The sequence below is a fragment of the Phalacrocorax aristotelis genome, chromosome 3 (genome assembly GCF_949628215.1).
Source record: "Phalacrocorax aristotelis chromosome 3, bGulAri2.1, whole genome shotgun sequence".
NCBI classification, from domain to species: Eukaryota; Metazoa; Chordata; class Aves; order Suliformes; family Phalacrocoracidae; genus Phalacrocorax; species Phalacrocorax aristotelis.
Genome location: NC_134278.1, coordinates 90,022,465 through 90,049,222, shown reverse-complemented (window position 1 = coordinate 90,049,222; position 26,758 = coordinate 90,022,465). Strand labels below are relative to the sequence as shown.

The window sequence follows — 26,758 nt, the reverse complement described above, 5'->3', positions numbered from 1 at the left end:
CTGCAGCCTGACAGATTCTGTTTATTAATGCACTTCACTGACGAGACACCAGGCAGTTAACATATATCACTATTTTATTAAATTTTCCACTGTCCTTAAGCAAGTTACTTTAACCCATATTGTAAGCTCAATACATAATAAGACAAAAATTGGTAGAGCAAGATACATGAAAGGGGGGAAGGGAGATACAACCTGTTTGGTGGTCCAGCAGTCCATGGCAAGGTCAAAGGTGGTGGGGGTCTCAGGTCAGCTGAGAGGGAGCTCCACTGAGTTACTCCCATTCTCCAATTCCAATTACTCCAGTAGCTGGGGTGAAGTCCCTAGTCCTTACGTACCTTATACCCAGAGTCTTAATTGCCACAGTACATCCTGCTACGACTTTTGGAGCTGAACAGGGGCATTTGGGTAGATAAATGAGGGGCGAGGAGCAAGGAAGGCCTCATGGCTCAGTGAAAATGTTCATGCTTCTATAATTTAAAAGAGCAACACAACTAAACCCTCAACTATGAGTTGTACTTATGATTAGTGTTTAGCTGCGAGTGGATGACAGCTTTTTGATTGGTTTAAATACCTCCCTCAGGGTGTTTTGTTAGAAACTGTCTAGGCTCTTGACATAAGTTTAGGCCTAATTTTCTGGCAGCTGATAAGCAGTGTAGGGAGAGACAGAGCCATATTATGGGAGTCTGCACAGCTGGGGCTGTGGGCTAAGCAAAGGGTGACTACCAAGTCTTCACCTAGTTCTGCCCTTCACTTCAGCCTCATTCCCTTCTTCAGAAGACCCTTGGCATTAGTCCGGTCCCAGGGTTGGGACCCCACAAAGAGCTGGTGGCAGTGATGCTCTGTCCTCCGAAAGCCCAAATGTGCAGGCTGGCCCCAGCAGCACAAGCCTGAGCTCGTGCAGCCTTGTTCCCTCTTTTTGGCATCCTTCCCTCCCTCCTCCACCACCTCCAGCTGACCAGAGGGCTCTTGCCCTAAGGTGAAAGCCCTTTGCACCTCTCTGCTTTCCACTCCACCACTCTACAGCTGTGCTGCTGCTTGCCAGCGTGTCATCTGCCAAGCTGGGGTGGTGGGGAGTAGCTGATGCACAGCCTAACTCCTCCCAGCGCTGGAAGGCAATCATGTGATTTTTATCTCTGCTCTCTAGATCCGTGTTTACTCTGCTCCCAGCCGCCATTACTTCCCTGAGCGTCCTTCCCTGGCAGGGCCACAGCTCCTGCCGACAGTGCCAGGAGCGAGGTTTTGAGGAGCAATGACAGAAGTGAAGAGAGAGGTGTTTGGGCAGATGCCCCAGGAAGAAGGAGGAGGAGTGGTGGAAAAGTTCATCTTAAAGTCAGACAGCGTGAAAGTGGAGATCCTGTCCTTAGGGTGCATAATCGCCGCTCTGGAGGCAAAAGACAGGGATGGGGAGTTTTCAGATGTTGTCCTAGGCTTTGACACTTTAGAAGGTGGGTCGAAATCTGTTTCTTTAAAAAAAAAAACCTAATCAGGCAATTTAACCAGCATTTTCTGGTTTATTGCCACACTGCATGATCTGCTTCTAAGGGTCCTCTCCAAATCATGAGCTGAATAAACACAACTCCTGATGTCTGTCCTGGGCTCACTGGTGGATGGGGAATGGGGACACTGGTGGCTCCACGTTGCAGTGTGCCCCTCTAACAGGGTGGCTGTGTCATGTTTTGACTGGCAGTGACAGAGGCCTTTTTTGTAAATCTGCAGTGATTACAAGATCCCATCAGGCTGTTAATTAAAGAGGTGCATGACTAGTGAACTGTGTGTCCTGTGAAACACTGGGACTGCAGTCACCTATTTAGTACTGGGGGAAAGCAGAAAGATATACCTCTGAGTCAGTAAGCACACCTGGAGACCACCCATGCTGTCCCAACACTTCTGTTTAACCGTGCACTGTTTTTCTGGCCAGGTTACATGAAGAAGCACCCGTTCTTCGGTGCTGTTGTGGGGCGTGTTGCCAACAGGATTGCAAAGGGGAGGTTCACTGTCGACGGGAAGGAGTATCAGCTGACCCTCAACGATGGGCCCAACAGCCTGCATGGAGGAGCCAGAGGATTTGACAAGGTGAAAATCAGCCTGCGGGGTTGTGGCAAGAGGATATGATGTCTTCACTCCTGACCCTGTAGGATTTTCTTGTGGTTATTGAATTGAATCAGCTCCCAAAAAGTGCTGTGAGTGAAGGAACAGGGGGAAGTGAAACCCTGTGAGCCACGAGGTTGGCTTGTCTTTTCCCGGGTGGCTTAGTAGGGCTCACATGTTATCCTTGGATGCCATGCAGAAGGTTGCTGTGCTGCTTCTGCGTTACTGCAGCCCTGAGGCCTTGTGAGCCCAATTCTGAGAGGGCTGTCCTGGGTGAGGTGCTGCTCCTGCAAAGCCGGGGTTGGGACACAGCAGTGATGCCCCAGCCTCATGCACGATGGAGGCTCCCGAGGTGCCAGTTGCACTGCCCCAGAGTGGGTGCTGTGGGTGTTCCAGTGCCCAAAGAAAGTTTCCTGGGGAAGAGCGATGCATGCAGACTCATTTGCATCTGCAGTTTCAAGGCTGTTACCTGCCCATAGCTCCTGCCAGAGTCAGAAGGTCTGCAGAAACTGAATATCATTGCTGCTTGCTTTTGACAGCACTCCCAAGTATGAGCAGAGCAGGGTGGTGCTGTGGGTTCAGTGCGGTTATTGCATTACCTCTTTTGGTGCTGCTTTCATCCCAGGGACAGCATACCCTGGGCTCTTGCTCTGACTCACCACAGCAGGTGACTAGATCAGGCCTGAAAAATGCCCCAGCATCACTGTGTTCCCTCTCCAGCCCTTCCCTGTGACCTCCTGAGATGAAGTAACCTTTCCCTGCCCCCAGGGCACTCAACCCTTCCTATCTTTTCCCAAGAGCTGCTGCTGAAGTCCAGATAATATCTGTATGCTGCAAGTGGTAAGAGGGGCAGAGCATCTCCTCTCTTGAAATCCTTGCTGATAACCCTGCTGATTGCATAGCAGGCTCAGAAGTCTGTGCTTTCCTGAAGCCTTGGACTTTGTCGGATCAAATGCATTTGTAACCAGCAAGTACTTGATCCACCATTTTTCCAGAGGAATGCATGTGAATGGGGTGGTGCAGCTGCTTTTCTGGGTTAATGTTTTGTTTTGTGAAAGGACATGCAGGCTGATGGGGCAAAAGTCAGAGTGCATGATAAAAAGATCACTTCTGGGCAGTGCAGTGTGGACTGGCATCAGTTCAGGATCAAAAGCTCCTCAGCAGCCTTAGGAAAAAGGGAGTACTGGGGTATCTTGGCAGTTGTACCCCCAAAGAGGAGAATTTGGTTTAAAGTTTCTTTATATGCCCTGACCCCCTGTGAGCTGGAGCCGAAAGCATCCTCTTCTTTGCATCTGAGACTTCCAGGGCTGTCTTCTGCAGACAGGGGATATGGTCTCTTCTCCTGCCTCTTTCCCTTGCTTGCTGAAGGCATGCCAGCTTGTTGGAAACAAGGCAGGAACACTTCCCAGCCAGGATGTTGTGTCCTCCGGCCCACAGGACACACTCGGGTACATGCTCAAGACCCCTTCCAGCCAGGTAACGGTCACTGTGCAGAGACCTGCGGACAGCTCTAACGTAAACAAGACACACTGTCTTTTGGCTGTGATTATCTTGGCCATCTTGTCAGTTTTTCCGGATCTTACAGACCTCGGTGCTGTGGTCAGCATGTAGTCTGATGACAAGGAAGCTTGCAGCCATGGTTACAAGGCAGCAATATCTGACCTGGGGATGCTGCTGGGGGGCTGGGGGATTTCAGAAAATAACCCTCTTAGCTTTAAAAATAGTGATATCTGTATGTCTACTGGCCTTTAATAGCTTTTTCTTTGAAGAGCTTAAATAGAAACTCATATATAAAACCACAGTGTCCCACAACAGTGAGAGATGCAGTCAAACTGAACTCAGTGGAGGAGCACCAGCTCTGCAGCCTGGTTATCATATTTGGCACCCTCAGTTCCCATGTTTGGTGAAATGTTGGCTTTTGACAAGTGCCCTGAGTTTGTGATCTCTGCATAGAACTTGAAAGGGGTCATCTCAAAGTGTTACCTGGCCCCTGCCCCTAGATCTGTCCTCTTTGATTAGACAGTAACTATTCCTTAGGTAGATGCAAAGCTCCAGAGACTGGGCGCCTCACCTCTTGTCACACATCCATCCTGCAAGGGGCTGAGACATCTGTTTAGCATCAGGTCCATGGTGAGGGTCAAACAGGCTGTCAGAGCAGCTAAATTTACAGAGTGCTGGCTTGCTTTGCTTGCTAGCAGGTTCTTCTCCAAGCAGAGCCCTGGTCTCTGGCAGGGACAAGAAACAGAGAGGTCCCAGTTGTCTGGATCAGCACTGACATATGGATATATCTGGCAATACATCTGGTACTATTTAACCCAAGCCCAGCCTCTAAGCAGGAGCTCCCAATGTGTATTTTCATTGTCCCAGAAGCCAGCCCTGCATTAGCTGAGGGAAGGGCAGCAGCTTGTTGAGGTGATATTGCACACCAGGAGATCCATGGGAGGGGGAGTAAGTCAGCTGCAGGGCAAAAATCAAACTCATGGACCCTCATACGCTGGGACAGACCCCCATTAGAGCAAACTGCTTTGTTGGTTTGGCTGTGCATTGGAAAACTTGTTTCCTGCTGCTGGCCCTGGCTGACCAAGAGCAGGCTGGTGCTTGTGTTTTCTCCCACTTCCCTTTTTCTTTTTCAACAGCAGGATATTGTTTTTCAGTCCTTCATAGGTAGAAAAAAGATTGTTTCAGGGTTTTTTTTTTCTTCTTCTAGGAAAAAATGAGCAGGAAAGATGGTTGAAAAAGCGTTTGTTTCAGTGCATCATTCATTGAGTACCTTTTGTCCCTGGGATCAGCCCAGCCTGGGGCAGGAGAGAAGGGCACCTTGTTTGCCATGACTGTCCCATCAATGGCATGCTCTTTGCAGGTACTCTGGAGCCCCCAGGTTCTCCCAAACGGCGTCTGCTTCTTCCGTCTCAGCCCTGATGGTGAAGAAGGCTACCCTGGTGACCTGAAAGTCTGGGTGACCTATACACTCAGTGGTGGGGAGCTGACCATCAACTATCGAGCCCAGACCAGCAAAACAACACCCATCAGCCTGACAAACCATGCATACTTCAACCTCGCAGGGCAGGTAAGCTTGGGGAGATGAACCCTGTGGAGGGACACTGTGCAGGGGAAGAAAGCCTGGGGAACCATGGGATAATCCATGGGCTTCCCATGGGATTATTGGGACCAACATGCTGGTCTGGGGGGACAGCATGCTTCTGGAGACATAGCGATGGGGATGGTCCATCTGCATCATGGGCTGCATGCAGCCTACGAGCTGGGACAGGACTGAGTCATATAGACCTCAACTGAGGATGCATTATCGCAGTATGTTGTGAACAGAGACATCCCATCATAAATATTAACTCTCCTTTTGTGTGTAACTGGGGTGTTTCAGTCTCTCCTGGTACCTCAGGAAGATTACAGAGGAGGTGCAGAAGTGGCATGCCCTAGTGATGGACTGGCATTTCTTAGCTGTCTTCTGTTGGTGCTCTGAGACAACATATTGAACTCTTGCATGGATGGTGCAGCTGAGAGGAAGGCCTGTAGTGCCAGCCAGTACCAGTGCAGCACAGAAATACCCAGGTCAAAATGGGGAGGAGAAACATAATGGAAAGGAGATGTGAGTCAGTCAAGGTTGCAGAACAGGGTGGTAGCAGGCTCCCACACACCAATCCAGGGTGCTGCCAACTAGGCAGACACTGTATTGCAGCTGCATTTCACTCTCACCCTGTTTATAACTGGGCTTGGAGGAAAAGTATCTGGGAAATAAAACTTTGCTGGGCAGAGAAATAGGATGGGACAGTGCAGTCACACTTGAGCATGAGACAAATGTCCTTAAAAGTTAGTGAGAGACATCCTAGCCCCTCCATGCAGGAGGCCTGCTCAGGCTACTGACCTAATAATGGCTGTGCCGTTATTTACCTCTGTTTGTCCTCCCAGTGGTACGGTAATATCAACACCTAGAGCATTCAACTCAGGTGTGTTTCCAGATGAACAGGAGACATTTGGGCATTAAATTACTGCTCAGGTTAGAGAGTGACATGCAAGCTCAGCTTTGATGGTGCTCCCCTTCCAGCGCAGCAGGTTCCCTGCCTGCATCCCCAAGGCTGTAGGAGAGGAAGAGCAGCACAACCCCCCATGCTGGAGAAGATTAGCCAGGAAGATGGGCTGCACTTCCCCACGCTTGCTTCTTTCCCCTTTTGCTCACTGCTGCATGCTCAGCAACCAGTGTGTTTTGGCTAGTTGATCTGCAGGGTGGTAGTACTTGGTGAGATACAAGTTCAGACCAATAGTCTCAGCCCTGCAGAATTTACAGCTCCTTGGTCCCATGCAGGTTTTTGCCCGTGCTGGTACCTTCTTCCAGTGCCCATGTCAAGGTGGGATGATGGCTAGGAGGTCCCCCAGGCACTACCCAATCAGCTGCAGCACCACCATGGGCAATCACTTCCCAGGTGTGCTTAAGGCTTTTTGAATAGTGGAAGGGCTGCAGGAGGAATCCCAGTATTTCCCATCCTCCTACAGGGTTCACAGGATATCTACAATCACAAGATTTCTATTGAAGCAGATTCCTACCTGCCTGTGGATGACACCAAGATCCCTACTGGTGTGTGGTACGACATGCGCGGCACATGGTAGAGGTGGTTTTACGAATGAGTGTTTGTGGGTTATGGGGGAACAGCACTACTCGGCAAGGGGGGACACAGCAGGACCCAGGGGACCCCAGGCACAGCAGGACCCTCACCTATGGGCATAGTCCCACAGCACCTGAGAGGGCAGAGCCAGGTCCTGGTAACAGGATCCATCACCAGCCCCAGACCTGGAGAGGGAGTAGATGAGGGCCCGTCCAGGAGGTGCAGGCAGGAGCAGCAGAAAATGAGGCCAGAGGTAAGTGGCATGTGAGGCTGCAACATGGGTCCAAGGGGCCCGTTCAGGAGACAAGCTACCTATGACACAAAACTGTTTGGCCAGCATCTCCCTGCAGGCTAACCCATTGGTCCCAGGGCCAGTGGGGCCACCAGAGAGGGTCACTCAGCACTTGGAGAGCTGGGACTGGCCTGGGGTTTGCCTGCTTTGCTTCCTCCAGCAGTGTTTGGCATTATCATGCTTCTCTGCTGGGATTTTCCACATGATGTCAAAGTCTTACTTCCACAGATCTTATTTCCATAAGATCAGCCCATGCTCAAAGTCCACAGAAAGCAGGAGAATTAATTTCTTAAGCCTCAGTAAAATGTGGGAGATGCAAGCATCATGCTCCAGGCACAGGGCTGCTGTCAATAAATAAAATGGCACACCAGAACATGGTTAGACTCCGTGATTTGGAGGGCAGTTCCCAGGCCCAGTGATGAGCTCTAGAGCTGCTGGGATCTCTGGTGTGTGGGAGCCCAGCACCGTCCTTCCCTGCAAGAGCTGAGCCATCAGTCCCCTCATCAGGATGGGAGAGCTGGTGCTACTGACTGGTAGGCTGAAGACACAAAACCCAACACTTTGCTTTCCTGTCTTTAATGTCGTACATGGCTAAAAGAGGAAAGCCAGTTAAGGAAAACAGCATGTTTTGCATGCTAAGCAGGTTAATTAAACAAAGGTGGTATTGCTGCTGTCTCCAGCCTCAGCGTGGAGAAGCGACCTGCACTGGTCTTGATTCAGGGGGTAAAGAGGAAAACAGGGATTTCTAGTTTTCTTGTTTTTTTCCTCCACCACTTGCACTCTGTTCCTCCCTATAAACATTGAGCTGCTAAATTAAATAATCTGAACAAGGTGGGACAGGGAACACATTCCCCATACCCGCAGGACAGCCTCAGCAATCATCCCACTGCCAACAAGGGGGCACCATGCTTTGGGAGGCTTGACTCCAACCCTCCCACCATGCTGCTCCAACACCCACTTCTCATGTAGCATAAGTGACGGTACTGAGTTCCAGTAAGGGTTGCTCTAATTGCACAACAAATCTGATACCAAGAGTTTAAAGAATTAAATGCATCATTTAAAAAAAAACCCAGTGTTTGGTTTAATTTTTGAAAAATGTAAAATAGATTAAAATAGTCAAAAAAGCAGACTGCTAGATTTGCTCCTACATGGTGGCTTTTCATTCAGCCTAACTGGCTTAGAGGAGTGGAGGCTGTTGGAGTGCAGATGCTGAGCCATGGCAGGTGAAGCTGCTCTGCCGGAGGTCTCCAGAGGACAAAGTAGTGACAGGAGCACCAAGCAGCTGGTCTGGGGCATAAATGCCAGGAAGGCTGTACTCCTGTGTGCAGCTAGCATCAACGGAAGAGAAACTGGGTGTGGGGTGGGATGTGTGCCTGAGGGCTGCATTAGCCCATGGGGCAGTTTCTGGTAAGCGTAAGCTCTTCTGAAAATGGCAGGGCTTGTTTCCCTGATGCTCTTGCAGGGCTTCTTTGCTAAGTGCACCTTCTGACTTCAGGAGGGAGAGGAAAAGAGTCTTTAAAAACCAAAGAAAGGAAAGCAAGGAAGCTTTTTAGCACCAGTGTCTGCTAAAACCAGGGTTACATCTGTGTTCACGAACTAAAACCACTGTGTGTGCATGCATCGGCTTGCACCTGGACGAGTGGGTATCCCAGCCCAGGCTGCTTTTGCTCAGCTTGGTGCGTCATGGCTGGGCTCAAGGCAGGGAAGAGCTTAAGGCCATACCAAACCCACTGCCCTGCTTCTCCCCACTGCTTTCACAGTGGAGCTGTTTCACATCTTAACTGCGGCCAGCTTGCTGCCCCTGCTTTTTGCAGTTCCCTCGTTTCGGGTAAATGTAGCCTTTGAAGATTATAATACTGTGTATAGTCTTAGCCCTGGAGTGAAGGTGAGATTTGTGCAACTATTAAAGACAGAGCCCTTGTGTGTAATGGCTGCTGTATTTTACATAAGTGCCTAAATCAAAATGGTTTTTTTTCAAGGTGTTTTTCCACCCAACAGCTGAATTCAGTAAATGCACTCCTTTTAGATAGGATCAGAAGCCACAGAAGTGTTCTGTTTTGTCAGGTGGAGACTGATGTTTCTCAAGGTTTGCAGAGCAGAACCGGTGCAGAGCTGCAGCTGAGCTGGGTGCGTGACTGCAGCAAGCAGAGCACAGCACATGGGGCCGGCAGGAGGGTTGGGGGATGCCGGCATGCCACCATCCCCAACACTGACAGCTGCCTGCTGACCCTTGGAAACCTCTCTCTTTAGAGAGGAGTAGAAAAATGTGACTTCAGAGAAAAATTGCCTCCCCTGCCCTTACTCTCTCACCTCACCCATGCAAAAACCCTTGCCTTTGGATTGGGATGGCTGCGTTTTGCACTGTGCTTTGCACTGTGTTTAGTATGTCATAGGGTTGTTCTCACCGCAAGAGCTTTATCACAGGATGCTGCATCCCCACTTCAGGCCTTAAAAAAAGACTTGAGAGAAAATGCTGGTTTTACGGTCTTAAACCCTTTTTTCCTGAAACAATGCCCTGAGGCAGGAGGGGACTGGTCCCAGTGAACAACCCATATTTACCACCCCAGCAGGTGGGACACCTTCGTGGCCATGTCACAGCTGTTTGTTCAGAGATCTGGGACGATTCATTTAGAGAGAGAGAATGTCTATAAATCTTATTAATATATAAAAATTAATAGCTAATAAGTTTTGGGTTTATATTAATTAGCTTGTATAGTTACATACACAAGTCATCCATCCCCCCTGCCCCCCTCCCCCCATTGTTTTCTGGTTCCTTGGCTTTGCTTTGTCCCAGCAGTGTCCCTGGGGGCTGCCAGCTCTGCTACAGGAGAAGGTGGTGATGTCCCAGCACAAGTCACAGTGGCCACAAGGCAAGCTTGCTCAAAGCAGGGCACTGCAACAAGACAAGGATCACAAATGGCTTAAAACCCTCAGCTCACCAAAGCAAGGGTTCTCAACCCTGTGCAGAGGCCAGTGCCACAGCTGTTTGCTGGTGTGTGGATGAGCAGCTGGTGCTGTTCTTCTTGCCCAGGGGAGGTGGCAGCCGTGCAGGGCACCAGCTTTGATCTCCGGTGGCCCGTGGATCTGGGGAAGCACTTGCAGAAGTTTCACCTGGATGGCTTTGACCACAACTTCTGCCTGCAGCAGGCGCAAGCTCGACGCCTCGTGGCCAGGTAGGCTGTGACCCCGGCAGGGCTCCCCCACCCCGGAGCCATGGGGTGCCCATTCAGCCTTGGCGTCCTCCACTGGCATCTCCCCAGGGCTCACCACCCACCCACCGGCAGGGCCATGGAGGTTCACACCACCCAGCCTGGCATCCAGTTTTACACCGGGAACAACCTGGATGGCTCCCTGAAGGGCAAAGGTGCCGTTGTGTACCCCAAGCACTCAGCTTTCTGCCTGGAAACCCAGAACTGGCCCGACGCTGTCAACAAGGTGAACCAGTCCCCCCACCCCTGGGAGCTGATTGGGTCCTGTGGCAGGGGACCATACCACCACCTCCCATGTTTCTGGGGTGTTAAATATATGAATAGAGTCTGTTTGGTATGGGGACGCTTTGTAGAAACCAGAACTGAGGTAGGCACAGGTCACAGCATCCTGCAGCGTTAGGCAGGGGTCGGCCAGCGCAGCAGGGACCGGCCCCATACAGCCCAGCTTCCCAAGGGCACAGGGTCTAGAGCAGACCTCACCAGGGCCTTGCCACGTCCTTCCCATGGCGCCTGAGATAACCAGGGGGAGGACTTGGCTACTCAGCCAACCAGCAAGTAATGGGCAGTTAAACACTGCCATTGGAAATGCCTGGGGGAAGCCATGGGACACCGCCCCAGGAAGGCTGAGGGGACGCGGCCATGCCCTCATGACCCTTTCTGGTCCCACGGTTTGTGCTCACAATCACTGATGTGCTGCTGCCTCTCCCCAGCCCCACTTCCCCAATGCCCTACTCCAGCCGGGTGAGGAATACAACCATACCACATGGCTTGTGTTCAACACTGCTTAAGGAAAGGGGATGCTGACTCCTACCACCGAGAGGGGTAAGTGCCTCTAGCAGGTTAGCCAGAAATCCTGCCAGGTGCCGAATGGTGCTTTCAAAAGACCATGGGTGATGCATCCCATTTAGGAGCTTTTTTCCTCCTCTGTGGTTTTCACCCATGGTTTCACCTGGCATTACTTCCTGTCACATCATCTGCTACTATTTGGTCTGTGCAAAGCTCTCACCCTCTGTCTAGCCTCACACTGGGCATTAGGTTTTGTTTTACAGTAAAAATGCACTGAAAACACCTGGTTTAGGGACATGGCATGTTGCAGCTCAAACTACATCAGGGGAATATTTGGTAATATTCATGTGGAACATGTGGGAACACTGATAAAGTTGTGGTTGTTCATTACAACATCAGCTATTCCTAGCAAAATGCTCTGAGCTGCCTGGCTGCTGCTCCCTCACCGCCACTGGCCTGCCCCACAGCTTGGTGTCAGCCCAGCAAAAGGCTGAGCTTCCCAGGCCAGGCCACAGGGCAGCCCTGATGGTCGGAGCTGCCAGGTCTGACAGCAGCATTGCAATGGCACATGTACACAGAGATGACGCAGAATAGCTCTGTGAATGACGGCGTGCTGGGATTTTCCCAGCTCACCACCCTGGCTCCTCTGGCTTAACTCCTGTTTCAAAGCCAGCAGCGATAGCTGCACAAAAGCATCTTCCACGCTCTGCCTTGGCTGCTGAAGTGAAGCATGTGCATCCATCAATAGCCCTGAATGTACAACTGCAGGAGCAAGACCATTATCTTAATGTTGTGTTTCCAAGTGAAATATGTATCATCCCCAAAACCTTTTAACAGGGGCCTGTCTGATTAAAACCTCCACATTTCTGAGGTTTCATAGAGAACTGGCACAAGCCAGGGGGGTGGCAGGGCCACTATGTACGGAGCTGGCACCTGTCTCACCAGGGACACTGTGGTAGCCAGCCCATCGGTCAGATACCCTATGAGGCACTGCAGCCTGACTCTCACCTTTTGCCATGCTGCTGCCCAAGCCCCAGCTCCTGCTGGCAGGTGTGGCCAGGGCCTGCAGCACTCCAGCACGCTTCCTTGGCTGCAGAGCTGCGGGAACAACCTTGCCCCCAGTATAAGTGCCTGGCCCTTGGGCTTGCAAATGTGCCAGACCTGTCAGTCAGGTCTACCACCCTGACCCCCAAATCAAGGACCCTGCTGCTCTCCTGTGGTGCCCCGAGTGCACACAGTGGTCATGTTTTGGGGCTGTGGTTCATACTGGTTGATATCATTTGGAGAATAAAGCCCAGCTGATCCAAGCTCAGTAAATGCTGGGTTGCGAACGATGGTGGGAGGCACCATCACCCCTATGAGAGCAGGGTTTGCTCACCACACTAGAGACCTCGGCTACATGTCCCTGTGCCTCCCGCTCCCAGACAGGCTCCCAGGGTGCACACATCCCACCCAGCGGAGCAGGGCTCAGCGTCACAGCAGCAGCAGTCACACAAACACACCCTGCTCTGCGCATCTTTTCCAAGAGCTCACAAACACTGCACAGAATTTTTGGTGAAATGCTGCCACTCAGGTGAGAGCCAGAGCTGCGTGGCTTGCGCCAAGGAGGATGGCAGGAGCTGAGGGAGACAGCACAGCCACCGTTTTGGTCTCCACAGCTGCACAGAAGTGAAGACAGCAGATTTGCCACCACTCCCTCTCTGCACCTCAGAAGTGGTGGCTGTCCTTTGTAGTAGCCACAACTGCAAGCAGGGCCGCCACCGCCAGTACACCCCTACCTCCTTGCTCAGGTTCTCACTGCTAAGCCTGGGTTTAGAGGAATCCCAGTCCCCTACAGAAACCCAGGCTCCTCTGCTCCATCTTCCAGTGTCCCTCGGTACTGAAAAACAGGTACCAGTACAGCTGTTATGTTAGTCTGGAGGTTTATTGTGGAGTAGGTTTGCCTTAAGAGTACAGAAGAGAAAAAAAGCTGATCAAATTCCAGAGCAGCAGCATACGCGTGCCCCTCACCAGGTATGCTATAAACTTGGCAGGCAATGCACAACCGATAAATATCCCAAACACAAGTCACAGGCTTTGGGCATTTCTGCTAAATCACTGCAGGGCAATATTTGTGTCACCCTCCACTCTTCTGTTGTGGTGACGGTGGAATTTAATGTATATTGCCAGAATATTGATCACTGCGCCTGGCAGACAAAACACTGATCTCCATTGTGGAGCACCACAACAGTGAGGACCAGGCATAAAGGCCAGACAATGCTGCAGCATGACAGTACGTTCAGAAACTCCATTAAGTCATTGTTAACAAGAAACCTGTTTTTTGAAAATCATGGGTTACCCAAGGTGTGACTGAAGTTAATCTCATAACTGTTTTTCATTTAAGATGCTCTGTATTGGAAACAAACTGCCATGATGGATTTCATGAGGAGCCCAAACAGGCCTCACCCTCCATTTCAGTGCTTCTTTACTGCCAAAACTCGCCTTTATTTCTGCTAAATATCCTATCACAGTTTAAAAGAGTTTTCTTTTTGCCCCTCTGCCTACCAGTTTGTTTTTTCAGTCTACCATTGTTTCCAGTCTTTCACTGTGATCTGTGTCAACAAAGTGCCTTACTACACAGTTCTTGACTACAGAACGAGGACAAATGCAGAGTTTGACATACCTATACACAAATAATCCTGCAGGTGTGTATTTGTTGTAAGAAATTAGCTTAATTCAACAAAATTGTCTCCAGGATCTGGGCTGCTTTAAAGCCATACCAGTTTTTGTGAAGCAGGTTAGAATTCCTAAGGTCAGCTGTGAGAATGTCACTTTAAGTTTGAGTGAGCTGCAGAAAGACTAGTAACAGCTTTCTTTGGCTTCTCAAATGCACATTCCTAAGGTCCTTCAGAAAGGCCAGAAGACCTTATGTCTTCCCTCAAAAAAAGAAAAACATGCCTTGAGATATTTTAAGAAGTTTTCTTTATATTAATAGCCTAAAGAACTAAAAAATGCAACAGGCAAAAATAGCAATCGCCAAGTTATTAATGACTCCTATTACACTTTGAGGTTTCTGCAGATGTTATTAGTTTAAAAGGTGTCAGTGTTTTGAATAAAAGCTTATCCCTGAATTTTTGGGCATCTGGTATCACAACTAGTCAAGCACCAGAGAGTAAGCTTTGCAGAATAATTCGATCAGGGAGAAAACTGAATGCCTGCTAAATATCACAAAGGAATAAAAAGGGCATATGCAAATTTTTAGCCATCTGCAGACAGAGCAGGATTTTAAATTCCACTTCAAAGATAGCAGAAACTGATCCTTTCACCAAAGACCATTCAACAATAAATGTGAAAAGTGACTAGTTTGAGAAGACACCGCTATTAGTCATTCCCATTTTAGACATTTTTCATCCACTTTACATGGCACACAGCTAAAACTACCCAATCAAATGTTAACAGAAGCAGCAGGGTTACTACAGAGAAGTTTTAGTTAAAAATACACATTTTATTTCAATGTGCCAATAAAAAAGTCCCACATTTTCATAACACAGGAAGGTAATTCATACAATAAAAAGAGACCTGTGCGAGTCTATTGGTGTGACTAACTCAGAAGACCCAAATCATGCCAAATTTTAGTTGATATACTCTTCTATCTACATTCTTACATTTACAAAGACACCACAAAATCCCTTATAATAATGTAAGCAAAATAACTTTCTTCCTAAAAGATTAACTTCATAACTTTAATCCATTCTTTCAGGACTTGCACTTCTTTGAGGACTTCCTGATGGTGAACGACTGAAAGGGAAAGAATCCACAGTTAACATTTCAGGAGTCATCTGGGATTCACAAATAGAGAAAAAGGCAACAGGAGGGTACCTAGACTACTCTGGCACCCTTTAAACATTGGCTTTTAATAAAATAAGCAAACATTATTGACAAAGTTGATGGGTTGATCATTTAATGTTAGAGCTAATATATTTATTGTAGTTTTTTTTTACCTTCACTTTTTTCCATTTCTTTACTGTTATTTTTATAATGCAATTTAAACGTGATCATTGTAAAGCCATCTAAAGGGTACTACTAATAGCACCCTTCTCGGAGGCAGGGTACTTCTTCACTGTTCTGATACAGCAACTTGTCAAAACCTATTATGGTGATCATTCAGCATTTATGAGCAGTTATTCAAGTCCCTTGTGATTGTTTGTGAGGTTAGACTACATACAGCCACGTTCCTAAATGAAGCAAACCTAAGCATAGAGTTCTGTAAGTATCTAAAAACCAAAAAGAAACAACTTGCAGGGCAGAAAGATCACCAAGGCAAGGGACACACTGTGGCAGGTCTACAGCTATTCTTACTCGGAGATATATATCTATACCCCCTCCCTGCAAATCCTGAATGCTAAAGTTGTAAAAATGATCTATTAAAGAATTAAAACTAGGGAGAAAAAATATGCTGCTGATTGTGTCACTACACGTATATATGTACCCATACACAGATAATTATTTACCAACTTATTGGGGGGGGGGGGGGAATAGTCTGAATAACAGCAGTAAAAATAGCAGGGTCGATCTTCCATTCCTGACTGCTATACCAGGTTACTCCACTCTATCTTCCCCAATCTCACTGTAGCTTTTAACGAGACTCAAAGCTGATTCCTACATTTATTCTGTGCTTTAAGCTCACCAGTAGAAAGTCTTTGCGCAATAAACTTTTAGTGAACTGAAATGAACACAGGAGCAGACAAAGGCATGACACAACACCGCTACTTAACCAGTATCCCAAGGAATTATTACTACATATATATCACCATATATAAAACCACAATCACGACATTATTTCTGTCAAAGAGATCTCGGCAAAATATCTTTCCAGTATTTTCCTACAAGCAGCAGACCCCTCGGCAGAGATCACTGCAGATACTAAAATGCCAGCTCTACGGAGCCTACGGTATTAGTAGGGAGATCAACATACCTTCTCTTTGGAGATGGTGATCGGGACTTTGACCGACTGTCAAAACAGAATATCATCAATGCAGCTTAAAGGTCAAATGGAACTTTGATATTCAAAGAAATAAGCATCTTAGACAGCAATGGAATTATTATGGGAATCTAGCCAGAAGCTCTTTAAAACAGCAGTTTTCAAATCAACTTTTACTCTGACAGGGATTCTTAATTCATTTAGCATGGAGACTAATTTTAAGCAACTGTCTTCAGTAGAGAAAGCATGAAAACAAAGGGTAGTACTGAGGTGAGGCTTTGAGAAAAGAACCATCACAGGCTCCTGCTGCTTTATCAACAGCGTTAATAAAGCTGAAGTTCTTTATCTGATGCATAGAAAAATTGAACAGAACTGAGCACAAAGACACAAAAAAATCAGTACTACACTGGAAACTACAAAGAGTTAATGAAAACAAAGAGATGGGTAAGGAACATATTCCAGATCGCTGCAGAGGAAATTTTATAATCTCAGTCATACTGCAAACAGATCAGCTGGGCACCCATCTTTGGGGGATTTTTTTTCTAATGGACCAGACTCTGTTAATCATGCAAACCTAATACTGAGTTCTAGATACTACTGCAGGCTTTATCTCTGTATGCTCACCTCTTAGCCGGCGAGCCAGATTTTGATCTGCCATGAGACCTAGACCTACAAGAAGAAGAAATAACACAGCTCAGCAGGGCAGCTGGAAGCATGCGTGTTCCCACATTTGAGACAGCAGGATTCACACTACATGTGTAAGAACTGGCATGTTGAACAGACAGAATCCTGCAAGCTTCTGCGGCTCTTCCTGCTAACTTTCATAAGAAAGCTTTTTAAATGGATGCTGCACATGTTTTGTACTTTGGTCCGGGGCTGATGACTGGTGTTTGCTGTTGCAGGTGGCAGTATTTCACGAACAACCCAAATCCTGACCAGTATTTTCATAAAGCTAATAAAAAGCCATGCTCTAAACTTCCAAGTTTTATTAGGTTTGAGTGACAACTACCACTATAGTTGAAACTGGCTGCAGGCAGCATGCTCCTACAAGTATCTTCTCCTCAGTGCACTTCATCCTACACATGCACTTGCTCAAAATAGTTTTTTAAATCTATCTGAACTTAATCCTTGTGAAAAGACTCAAAATTGTCAGACTTCGAGATAAGACTGCTCCACCACAAGAACACTTATGCCACCTAAAAGAATTAACTGAAATTCTTAGGTTCCCAAAGGAAGTGTTCTACTTCCCACATGCAAGGCTCTCCACAACTTCCAGATGTACGCTTTGATGCTGTCAAACCAGCAATCATCATGTAATAGTTATTCAGTCTGTCTTCCTCATGAATCAAGAGACTGTCTCTGGGTGCTAGGCATTTCTTTGAGTCTTCTGTAAAGAAACTATCTTTCAATTGCCTCATGTGGAAGTTTAACAGTGACTTCATTAGAGTTAAGTGCCAATATTTTGCTACTTCCCTGTACTTGTATGTAAGCAATTTCCTCTGCTTCAGGCACTTAATTTCTACATACAATGAAAGGTGTTACACAACAGAGACTAGAAATTTCACTAAAAGCATCCTTTACACTGCACAAAACCATCCTGGTACTGAAAAAAAAACCCTCAATGGTGGTAAAATCAAGATGTTTTTCTCTCTGAGACTGAACAGTGATGAGCCATGATTTAAATCATGTTGGAACAACTGGTATTAAGATTTAACATATTTTAGCAACAGGTAGAGAAAGTGTACCTGATCAGTGAAAGGCACTGCTCTACTGCCTCAGGGAATTTCCCTTCTCTTTTTACTAGCTTCTGCACTGTTTCTGTGAGTTTCTGCTCTTAACTAAGCCACCTCTTGATCTTCATCTCTCCATTCCCTAAAAACTCCTCTCATTGCTTCCTGTTCCACTCTCACAAAATTCCACCACCACCTTCCAGCACTGAATCTCCCACCTTCAGCTGTAGGCTTTTCCACTTACTCCCTTCAGCTAAAGCTTCCCTTTATTTTTTTGTGTTTCTTCATGGTTGACTATTGTGTTATTTATTTCAAACAGCAGCCATCAAACCAATAGAGTAGGCCCAGGAACAGGCTGGGCCAAGAGCAGAACCATCTCCTTCAGAGCAGAGCTTCAGTTTACTCTTGTTCTCCTATGACAACTCACCAAGGACATCCAATCAACCTATGTCAGCCATGCTACCTGGGCAAGGTGGCACAAAGCACAAGCTGCATTCACTTACTATGGAAGGATTAAACTGCAACTTAAGAAAACAAATGACATCCTGTGTTCCTTTAAAATTTGATCGTCACCCTTATGGCACATTTCTTGGGACAAAATAATTCTGACAGGTGTTTATCTCAAATTTAATTCAGCTTCTGAATGCAGACTGACACTTTGCTATTCAACAAAGCTGGAAACAGCTGTAATGCTCACAGCCCTAGCAAGCCCTTCAAGACTTGCCTGGCTATATGCATTAATGCTTTAAACACACTACCGGAAGGGCATCCTGATTTCTCTAAAAATTAATAAGAAGAATCCACAATCTCGTGTGCGCCACACAAAGAAACTTTTCCGATTAATTATAAATTTGTTTGCTATGTTAGCTGTTAAAGCAACCTGATCAAAACAGTACTTGTGATGACTATCGGGACCTGGATATCAGTGATATGTAAAACAGTATTAAGAGAAAGAACAATATTCTGCACTGTATTTTAAAACTACAGACCCCTAAGTCAGTGAAAACACAGCTTCTTCTGAAAATGTTAACAGCTGTTAGAAAGCCTAAACAGACTTTTAAGCAACTAAGTATCTGCAGTCACTAAAGGGATTTTACCTGCTTCGAGGCCATGTAACAGACCTGGATCTAGATCTGGATCTTGATCTAGACCTGAAATAGAATATTAAGACAAATTAAAACAAAATTAAAGAAGACAACCAGAAGTGAAGACAATTACAGCACTACTTAGATTAATGACTACATGTTGAACTTAAAACCTACACAATCATTAGACATTTTAGACCTCAGAATTACTCATGGGATATGCTGCTGTGTAAGGTCTCAAAATTAACCGTATTACCATGACCGTAAATTCAATCAGCATTATCAGAAACTTTTTAAAGCATGCTGAAGTATGATTTCCAGAGGTCAACACCTTTGAAGTTTGCTATCTAATACAATTTTGAATCCCTTAACTAAAACAAAAAAACAAACACACAAACAAACAAAAAGAGCACACAACCTATTAAAAATTACTACTAATTACCTTGATCTCTTCAAGGAACCCGATCGGGACCGGCGGGGAGACACAGACCTAGACCTACGAGGAGAAACAGACCGGGACCTACGATAGGAAGCTGATCTGGACCTGCAACAAAGCCAATTAAAGAGTGTATAAGCGTAGGTTTTTCTAAGCAAAGGAAGCAAATAGGCACAGAAGACAAACTCAAGCGCACCTCCTACCACGACTCCGACTGCGTGACCGAGAATACCTTCTTCCTCGGGACCTGGACCGGGATCTAGACCGGGACCTGGTTTTAGGTTAGAGAAAACAGGTATCAGGAAACAGCTGCAGCCATCAGTGCACATGAGGCCCTGCTGAAGTCAAAACTGATTTCAGACAACTAAAGAACTAGCATCTGTCAGTTGGAAAAATCTCTGGGCCTACTTGTCTTGAGCATTTTACTACCTAGAAAAATGTTAAAAGCTGAATTACATTGCAGAATTACATTAGAATAGAAAACACTGTAATGTGTATTTAAAATAAACCTTGCAAGTTTGCAGGTCGACCCTCTTTGGCCCAAGGTCTAGCAGATCTAGACGATCTAGAAGTATCTATAGCCGATCGCTGCATCTAGGTGTTCTCTTCAATCTAACGACGATCAAACTGACAGCCCAATGAGCCAGGGTGAGGCTTGATTGACGCAAGAAGATTTTTCTAGGTGGGAATGTGGTCAATCTGGTGTTCCTCTTTCTAAACCGGAGGGGGGCCCCAATTGAAAGCCAAATTTACTGTTACGGCGATCACCGTCTCAAATTTTCTGCCCTTAAAGAATAAGGTGAAGCTACGTGTAGATGGCTCGAGGGGATCTGGCCTCTTATGCTGATCACCTCAAGGTCTAGGAGGATCTTAAGTGTCGGATTTGCAAGGCGCCTCAGCATGAAATCTTAAGGCTCGTGACATTCTGAATCAAGGCGACTGACTCAAACGAAGAAACCTGAAAGGTTTTGACCAGGTTGATTATTAAGATATTAACAGTTGATAGAAATAGCAACAAATTGTAATATACACCTATACATTTATTCTAGCGTTAAAGTTTAAAGAAAACTGGCGTAACATTCTGTTCTTTGCTAACAAGAGCTACACAAAAGTGAACTGGCGAAGCAACTCCGACGCTCTGGCCCCACACATACCTGCTCCTCCTTCGGCGACTATAGCGGTGACAATCATAAGCATAGTGGCCTTTCTCACCACACTCATAGCATCTGTCGTTAGGGTCAAAGGGGCGCCGTGCAGGAGGCCTGTCATAACGGGAGCGACGAGGCATCCCTGTTGACACTTCCACTCTAACTCTGGAGCCACATATCACCCTGCAACAAGTCCACGATGCCTCCAAGTTAATCATTACTGTTTATGGCAGAACTACAAAAAGCAGAACCAGAGAGAAAACACGATTCTCTCTCTGGTTTTAAAACCGTCTCCAGCTCCTGCAAACGTCTGAAATGCACACGTACTTCCCATCAAGTCCACGGACAGCATCTTCAGCATCCCTCGGGTCTTCAAACTCCACGAAGGCAAACCCCGGCGGGTTCCTCGCGATCCACACGGTTCTCAGGGGCCCGTAGTAGCTGAAGGCTCTCTCCAGCTCGCCTTTGCCCGCGCCCGTGCCCAGGTTCCCCACGTACACCTTGGTCTCTGTTGGGAGCGAAGCGGATATCAGCGCTGGAGTAAACGCGGGCTCAGGCAGCGCGCGGAAGCGGCACCGCCGCCCCGCCCCCCGCGGCCGCCGCCATCTTGTTCGCGCGGCCCTCTCCCGCCTTCACCATGAGCAGCCGCACGCGCGGGCGCGCCCCCTCCCCCACGGCCGCTGACGCAAAATGGCGGCGGCGACGACAACGGCAGCAGTGGCCACCTCGCCTGCCTCCCCCCCTCAACGACCGCCAGCCGCTCCGCTCCCCGCGGTAATCACCCCTTCCGCAAGCCTCCCTCACCCTCCCCTCCGCGCAGCCGCCCGCCGCTCGCGACGCCATGGGCGCTCACCGCCTCCATAGCGGCCGTAACGCGACATCCTAACGGCTCCGCCAACCGCCTCTCCGCGCGCACGCGCCACCGCCCGCGCCTGCCCCCTGCCCTCCTCTCCCTCCTCCCCCAGGCGGCGCGGGGCTGCGGCGTGAGGCGGCGCGCATGCGCGCGGTGGGGGTGGTGGGTGCCTGTTGCCGCGGCGACGGCGGGGTGCGGGCCCAGGGGGGGTGGGTGACTGCGGGGGCTCCCCGGTGACTGCTGCGCCACTTGGCTGAGCGTACGGCAGCGCCGGGAAGCTGCTCGCGGGGCGGAGGCCTGCAGCGCCGAGGAGCGCCGTAGCCTTGTGCCGGTCCTCCTGAACCCGGGTGTTGTAGGGGTGGGAAAGCGGTGCCCCGCGATGCAGGATAAATAGGATGGCATTGTCCATGAGTATCCGTGATGCAGGGTAAATGCAAGGTGACAGGATAAAAAAATATAAAGGCTGGGTGGTTCAGAACAATTACATGAATGAGTTGGCAACACTGGAGCGAAAAAAACCCAAAACAGTAGGGACTGAGACTAGCAAGAATTAAAACTGAAGATGTTTGCAGTATTTTGCTCAAAGCAAACGGCACTCCAGTCTGAGATCCAGAAGGGGACCAGTTAGGAAGTTATTTAGACCGTAAACAACTAAAATGTGTTACACATCTAAATATGTAAAACCAAACCACATTCCTTCTTTCCATCACCTTTCTTTCTAACAGAAGCTAAGATTTCCCATTGTGTTGCTTGCTCTTACAGTGAAAACAACTAGATTTGCTAACCCCTGCTTTCTAATAAAGTATAACTCTGGAAGAAAACTAGCTGAATACAGCAGCATAAGCCATTCATAAACAATCCCCGTAGCACTGTGGAAGTTGAAATGTCATTTTAAAAAAAGGAAATTACCTCCTTAAACCTGCAAAATAAGACTATCTCATTTTATACCCTTGATGTTTTTTCTCTTATGCCCACAAAATTATTGCATGCTTGCTTTCACTTAAATTACTGAAACGATGGTAGCTTGCTTGCTTCATCTATAGGAAGCTTTTCATTAGCAGTGTTAAAATAGAGCAGCTTTCTGGGGGGAGGAAATCAAGTTTCTCACCTTCACAGCTGCACAGGAAAAGCTTGTAAAGGCAAGTCAAAAACAGGGAGCAACGATATTTTATGGGTTATCTGTACCTGTTTATGCACACGGATTGCTTGAAGAGGCTTGAGCCGTGATTTTGTATACGCAAGCTAGCAATCTCGCGGCCCTAGCAGGACCATCGGCAAACCCAATTGAGTTTAAGCGAGGCAGAAGGCACAACACCAGCTGGATTGAAGTGCTACACGCCCCGCACCCTTGTTCTGCAATCTGGCCTTATATATATAAACCTATATAATTTACATGCACAGTCGTATTTATAAAACACTCCCGATCTCAGTATTTCCCTGCCTCGGAAGCCTCAAATTTCGTGCTTAACCCCTTACTCCCCCCCCACAACGGTGGCGGGGGAGGCTGCTCGGCGGCGGGACGCGGCGGCCCGCCGGGGCCGGGCCAGGGCAGCTCCCCGGCGCCCTCGGCAGGGTCGGAACCCGAGCGGCCGCCGATCCGGTGAGCGGGGCTGCGGGTGCAGGGCCGGGGGAGCCCGGGGCGCTACCCGCGTCCCGCCCGCGGCTGCAGCTGGGAGCAGGCAGGCACTGAGGGCGGCAGCGCCAGGGAGGCTGGAGGGAACAGCGGAGGGAGCTTTCTTCATCCGTTCGTCCTCCGACCCCGTTCGCGGAGGGATACCGGCGTGGAGGCAGTGGCCCCAAGCCGAGGCAGGGGTGGCTTTGCTGTCGTTTTCAGCGCTGCTGCCAGTACGGGGGAAAGAGCGGAGCAGCACTTGGTGCTCGCCCGACCGTGGCGCGTGAGGTTAGAGGCGGGATCCGCGTGGATGAGGCTCATGCACGGGCAGAGAAAGGGCTGAGACGCGGGGTTTGCTCCGGTGCACGGAGCAAAGGCGGTAAACTTCTGCCCTCAAGGGACAGGGATACCGAAGGCTTTGTGAGTGGGTGGAACAATAAATCGAATGTTTAATGCAATGGAAAAGTGTTAAGTTAGCAGAAGAGTGATTTTTGAGACTTCGCTATATGCCTTTAAAAACAAGTGGACTGGGTGGGAAATTACAGAACTGCAGCAATATGCAAACCACTTGTGTGAATGTTTACTTTTTTAAAAAAGCAAATTGTGCTTAAGATGAATGGAAGATCTTTACCTGGAGGCAAACTGGGTTCTGATGCGAAGGGCAAAGCAAAAGGTTTCATTGCTTCTGCTAATTGCTCTGGCTGTTTTCTAGGTTTTGGATGTAGGAAATATGAATGACTGGCAGAGGAAAAGCCCTCTAGACTGGGAAACATATGTAAACAAAATGGTGAAAGTTGCTGCAGTTGAGAAACATGAATATGAAGGATGGGTCTTAACAGTTGATCCAGTTTCTGCCAGGTAAGTACCAAAGCTTTTGCTTCTGTCAAGCTAAGAGAAAACAAGTTTTTCAGGAAAAGGAAAGATCCCAAGACTGAAGCAAACTTATTTGGAGTAAAACCTGCATGTTGGGGCTGTGTCCTGTTTTTTTTTTTTAATTGGCAAGGCCTAAGAGAAAGCAATATTGTAGTTGATGAGGCCGGTTCACCTGAATCCACCTTAAACTCATTCAAAGGACTGATAAGTTTGGGAAATGGGTAATATCTTGATTCATGCTGACTTTACTGTGGACCTGAGGTTAGTACTTTACATGATATCCGTGTGTTTAAAACTACTTTTAATAATACACCAAGCCTTGCTTTCCTGCATTTAGGAATGCAGGAATGTTTTTAATGCTTTAAGTACTGAAAGCTGTATCCTCTGTCCACAGTTCTCACATCAATGCCCTGCTTTCCCCTTCAGCCAGACACCCATGAGGGGGTAGTGGCTGCTTTGGAGAGAAAGCGGGGAAAACCAACGAGGGCATTGGACAGATAGTGGTAGCACAGGTCTCGGTTATCTCAAGTGAATAACTTAAAAACAGGGTTTGAAAGGCAGAGCATGCCGGGAAGTAGGCAGAAATTTGGCTCCTTGCTGCCGCAGCTTTTTCACACCTTTTTCGTCAAGAGCTTGTCCCACATGAGCATAAGATGGAGGCTAGAAACTAAAACATCCAGCTTCTGATGTGTTTCAGTAGAATTGGTTGTTGCTTCAACTCTGGAGCAGCTCCGATACTCTAATCTTCTCTTGGAGTTACTTAACTTTTTGGTGGGAAAGGTGCATGCAGCTGTGAGTGATTCTGGGGATTCAGGCTAAAATCAAGGCATATTTCATTGCATGTTTCCCAAAAAGTCATTACGTCCACTAATGGTAGCAATAGTAGGTTAGCAAAGCGCTGGCATCAAAGTCTGGAATTTTTCTTTCCGCAAGAGGAAGAAAATGATTTCTGATCCTTTTTGTTGATGTATGGGGAGGAGATCCTAGAAATATAACAAGCTGCCTTCCTATCTGTATTTTAGGACTTCTGGGATTTAAGAGCTCCTGGGAAAAGACATAGGCTGCTACAACATGAGGCTGAACATGCTGTTGTGTGTTTCCAGTGGCATCCTCAAGCTATAGTTTTCAGTAAAGAAACTAGCAACATTTGTAGAAAAAAAGTTTTTTTTTTTTTTGAATGATCAATAATTAAATACAATGATTTGTCATTAAAAGTTTCTGATGTTGTTAGCTGCTGCCATTGCCTTCAGCATTCAAAGGGCTGAATGTATGAAGGCATCATTGTTTTTGAATGTTGGAAGACTTAAGGTTCTTCAGCAAGGTTGGGCATTTTGCACAAGAATATTTGCATTGCCAGCCCTGATTTTAATGTACATTTTGGTTTTTTTAAAATAACGTGCTGCTTGATGGTATCTAGAGCAGTTTCAAATTCAAGGCCAGAAGTTACCTGCAAAGCCCCATGTTTTCTGTGTTTTCAGGGTATAGCAGCATGCTATTCCAGAAAAATGCTGGGTACTCGATATTTACTAAATACCCAGGTTACTCTGATGCTAATGAGCACTCATCTCCAAGAACCTTCGCCTGTGTTTCTCAGTCTTCAGTGAAGTACAGTGACTCATATGTCCTTCTTTCCTTGGCAGTATCGTCCTTGCAACGTGCCTGGAGAATGAAAAAGCATCCATATCAGTTGTCTTGGGCCATGCTGTCCAGGAGGTTGAAATACTGAAAGAAGGGGACAATGAAATGAAGCAATGGCTTTCTTGCATATTTGCACCTGAAGAAAGCAAAGCCTACAGTCCAGAGGAACTTGAAAAGAGGAAGAATGACTTGAAGACTTGGCTGGAAACAAACCACATCCCTGTAACAGAGCAAGGTGAATCAGGAGGAACGCTATGTGTGGCAGGGGTATTAACTATTGACCCACCATATGGCCCAGAAGAGTGCAGCAGCTCCAATGAGATTATTCTGTCTCGGGTTCAAGGCTTGATACAGGGCTATCTTGAAAAGCAACAGTGATGTCTGCTGTTTAAAGCAGTTGTCTTTTGGAATGAGTCTATCCACCCTATTTTAGGAACTGTCCTGGGTATCCACGAAAATGCTGGGTTTAGGTACTTTTCTTCTATTTTTGTAACAAGCAGTATAAACTAAAAGCATGAAGCATTTTCCATGCACTATTTTTTATTAAAAGCAAGCCACTGAATAATGATGATGTATTAAGCTGATACACCAGTTTACTGTATCAGTATTAAGTTGATATATCAGTTTAATACGTATTTTTTGTAGCAGTATTGTGAAAGATGATACATGATAAACTGTTTTCCTCTGCCTTTTCAATTAATTTAATTACTTATCTAGTGATGTAGGCATGGTTATTTGAACTGCTTACCAGAATTTTTTTGTTTTTCAAGAAAGAGACTTGTGACACTTGGACTTACCAAACCAGATGAAAAAAATGTTTAGAAGGCTATTTTGTTTTTTCCCTTCAAACGCTGTCATGTTTTAGAGCATGAATTATAATGTAGGTCCAAGTTTATAAAATTATTAGAGAAGGTTAGCAGGCAAATAGCAGGGTTTCCTATTCTTTTCCTATCTATTTGTTATTTTAGAGCACCAGTGATTGGAAGACCTTTGTTCCTTAGAGAATTTCTTGCAGTTTGTGTTTCTTAATGCTTTGTTTCTAGTTTATGGCAACATACAATGCAAGAATCATTATGATTGTTCCTGAGATTATTAATCCAGTCAGGAGCCTTTAAAGCCCTCATTTCTCTTGTAGTATATTAATTTGTTCTGTCTTATTATGAAATAGCACCAAAACATATGCTAGCGTGCTCAAATGCATTTGGAAAGTCTGTCTAACCCTTGTTAATAAAAGGCCCTCCTCATTCCTCCTGTAGTTTATTTAAAGTTACTTCGGATCGGTCAGGTTCATGCTGATTTTTTTCTTAAAAATCCTCTACTGCACATATGCTTCTGTGTGGGTCTCCCTGAAAAGGTTGGTAGATGCCAACAATGTGAATGCTTCAGCTGCCTGCCTGGATGAGATCAGCCAGCACCTGAACTCCTTGGCACC

General features: G+C 47.1%; 3 protein-coding genes across 8 annotated transcripts; 2 read left to right on the top strand and 1 right to left on the bottom strand.

Moving 5' to 3' along the window:
• The first annotated feature begins 1,096 nt into the window (after positions 1-1,096).
• On the top strand, positions 1,097-18,087 carry GALM (galactose mutarotase). Of its 2 annotated transcripts, none has more exons than XM_075088465.1 (8): positions 1,097-1,445; positions 1,919-2,073; positions 4,949-5,155; positions 6,595-6,676; positions 10,028-10,169; positions 10,257-10,431; positions 10,916-11,027; positions 14,731-14,913. In XM_075088465.1, the coding sequence occupies exons 1-7, from the start codon at positions 1,250-1,252 to the stop codon at positions 10,991-10,993; spliced, it is 1,035 nt and encodes a 344-aa protein (XP_074944566.1). In that variant the 5' UTR covers positions 1,097-1,249; the 3' UTR covers positions 10,994-11,027; positions 14,731-14,913. The 2 variants fall into 2 exon arrangements, with proteins under 2 accessions (XP_074944566.1, XP_074944567.1); XM_075088466.1 differs by lacking the exon at positions 14,731-14,913 and adding an exon at positions 18,001-18,087 and having other exon boundaries at positions 1,136-1,445.
• On the bottom strand, positions 14,455-21,328 carry SRSF7 (serine and arginine rich splicing factor 7). The gene is made up of 9 exons (XM_075088472.1): positions 21,204-21,328; positions 20,678-20,858; positions 20,357-20,533; positions 19,399-19,473; positions 19,209-19,310; positions 18,779-18,832; positions 16,576-16,620; positions 15,946-15,981; positions 14,455-14,768 (listed from the first exon to the last, which is right to left on the bottom strand). Exons 1-9 carry the CDS (start codon positions 21,229-21,231, stop codon positions 14,714-14,716), a joined length of 753 nt encoding a protein of 250 aa, XP_074944573.1. The 5' UTR covers positions 21,232-21,328; the 3' UTR covers positions 14,455-14,713.
• GEMIN6 (gem nuclear organelle associated protein 6) lies at positions 20,968-26,572 on the top strand. Of its 5 annotated transcripts, none has more exons than XM_075088467.1 (3): positions 20,968-21,124; positions 23,528-23,673; positions 25,329-26,572. In XM_075088467.1, the coding sequence occupies exons 1-3, from the start codon at positions 21,041-21,043 to the stop codon at positions 25,702-25,704; spliced, it is 606 nt and encodes a 201-aa protein (XP_074944568.1). In that variant the 5' UTR covers positions 20,968-21,040; the 3' UTR covers positions 25,705-26,572. The 5 variants fall into 5 exon arrangements, with proteins under 5 accessions (XP_074944568.1, XP_074944571.1, XP_074944572.1 ...); XM_075088470.1 differs by lacking the exon at positions 20,968-21,124 and adding an exon at positions 22,770-22,803; XM_075088471.1 differs by lacking the exon at positions 20,968-21,124 and adding an exon at positions 22,810-23,098.
• Positions 26,573-26,758: the final 186 nt, after the last annotated feature.

Coding starts and splice junctions, on each gene's coding strand:
- SRSF7 (XM_075088472.1), bottom strand. CDS start 21,231: ATGTCGCGTTACGGCCGCTATGGAGGCG. Junction 19,311..19,398: donor AGTCGGAGTCGTGGTAGGAG/GTGCGCTTGAGT, acceptor GCTTTGTTGCAG/GTCCAGATCAGCTTCCTATC. Junction 15,982..16,575: donor TCTGGCTCGCCGGCTAAGAG/GTGAGCATACAG, acceptor CTGTTTTGACAG/TCGGTCAAAGTCCCGATCAC.
- GEMIN6 (XM_075088467.1), top strand. CDS start 21,041: ATGGCGGCGGCGACGACAACGGCAGCAGTGGCCACCTCGCCTGCCTCC. Junction 21,125..23,527: donor CAGCCGCTCCGCTCCCCGCG/GTAATCACCCCT, acceptor GCTGTTTTCTAG/GTTTTGGATGTAGGAAATAT. Junction 23,674..25,328: donor GTTGATCCAGTTTCTGCCAG/GTAAGTACCAAA, acceptor TTTCCTTGGCAG/TATCGTCCTTGCAACGTGCC.
- GALM (XM_075088466.1), top strand. CDS start 1,250: ATGACAGAAGTGAAGAGAGAGGTGTTTGGGCAGATGCCCCAGGAAGAA. Junction 1,446..1,918: donor AGGCTTTGACACTTTAGAAG/GTGGGTCGAAAT, acceptor TTTTCTGGCCAG/GTTACATGAAGAAGCACCCG. Junction 5,156..6,594: donor ACTTCAACCTCGCAGGGCAG/GTAAGCTTGGGG, acceptor ATCCTCCTACAG/GGTTCACAGGATATCTACAA.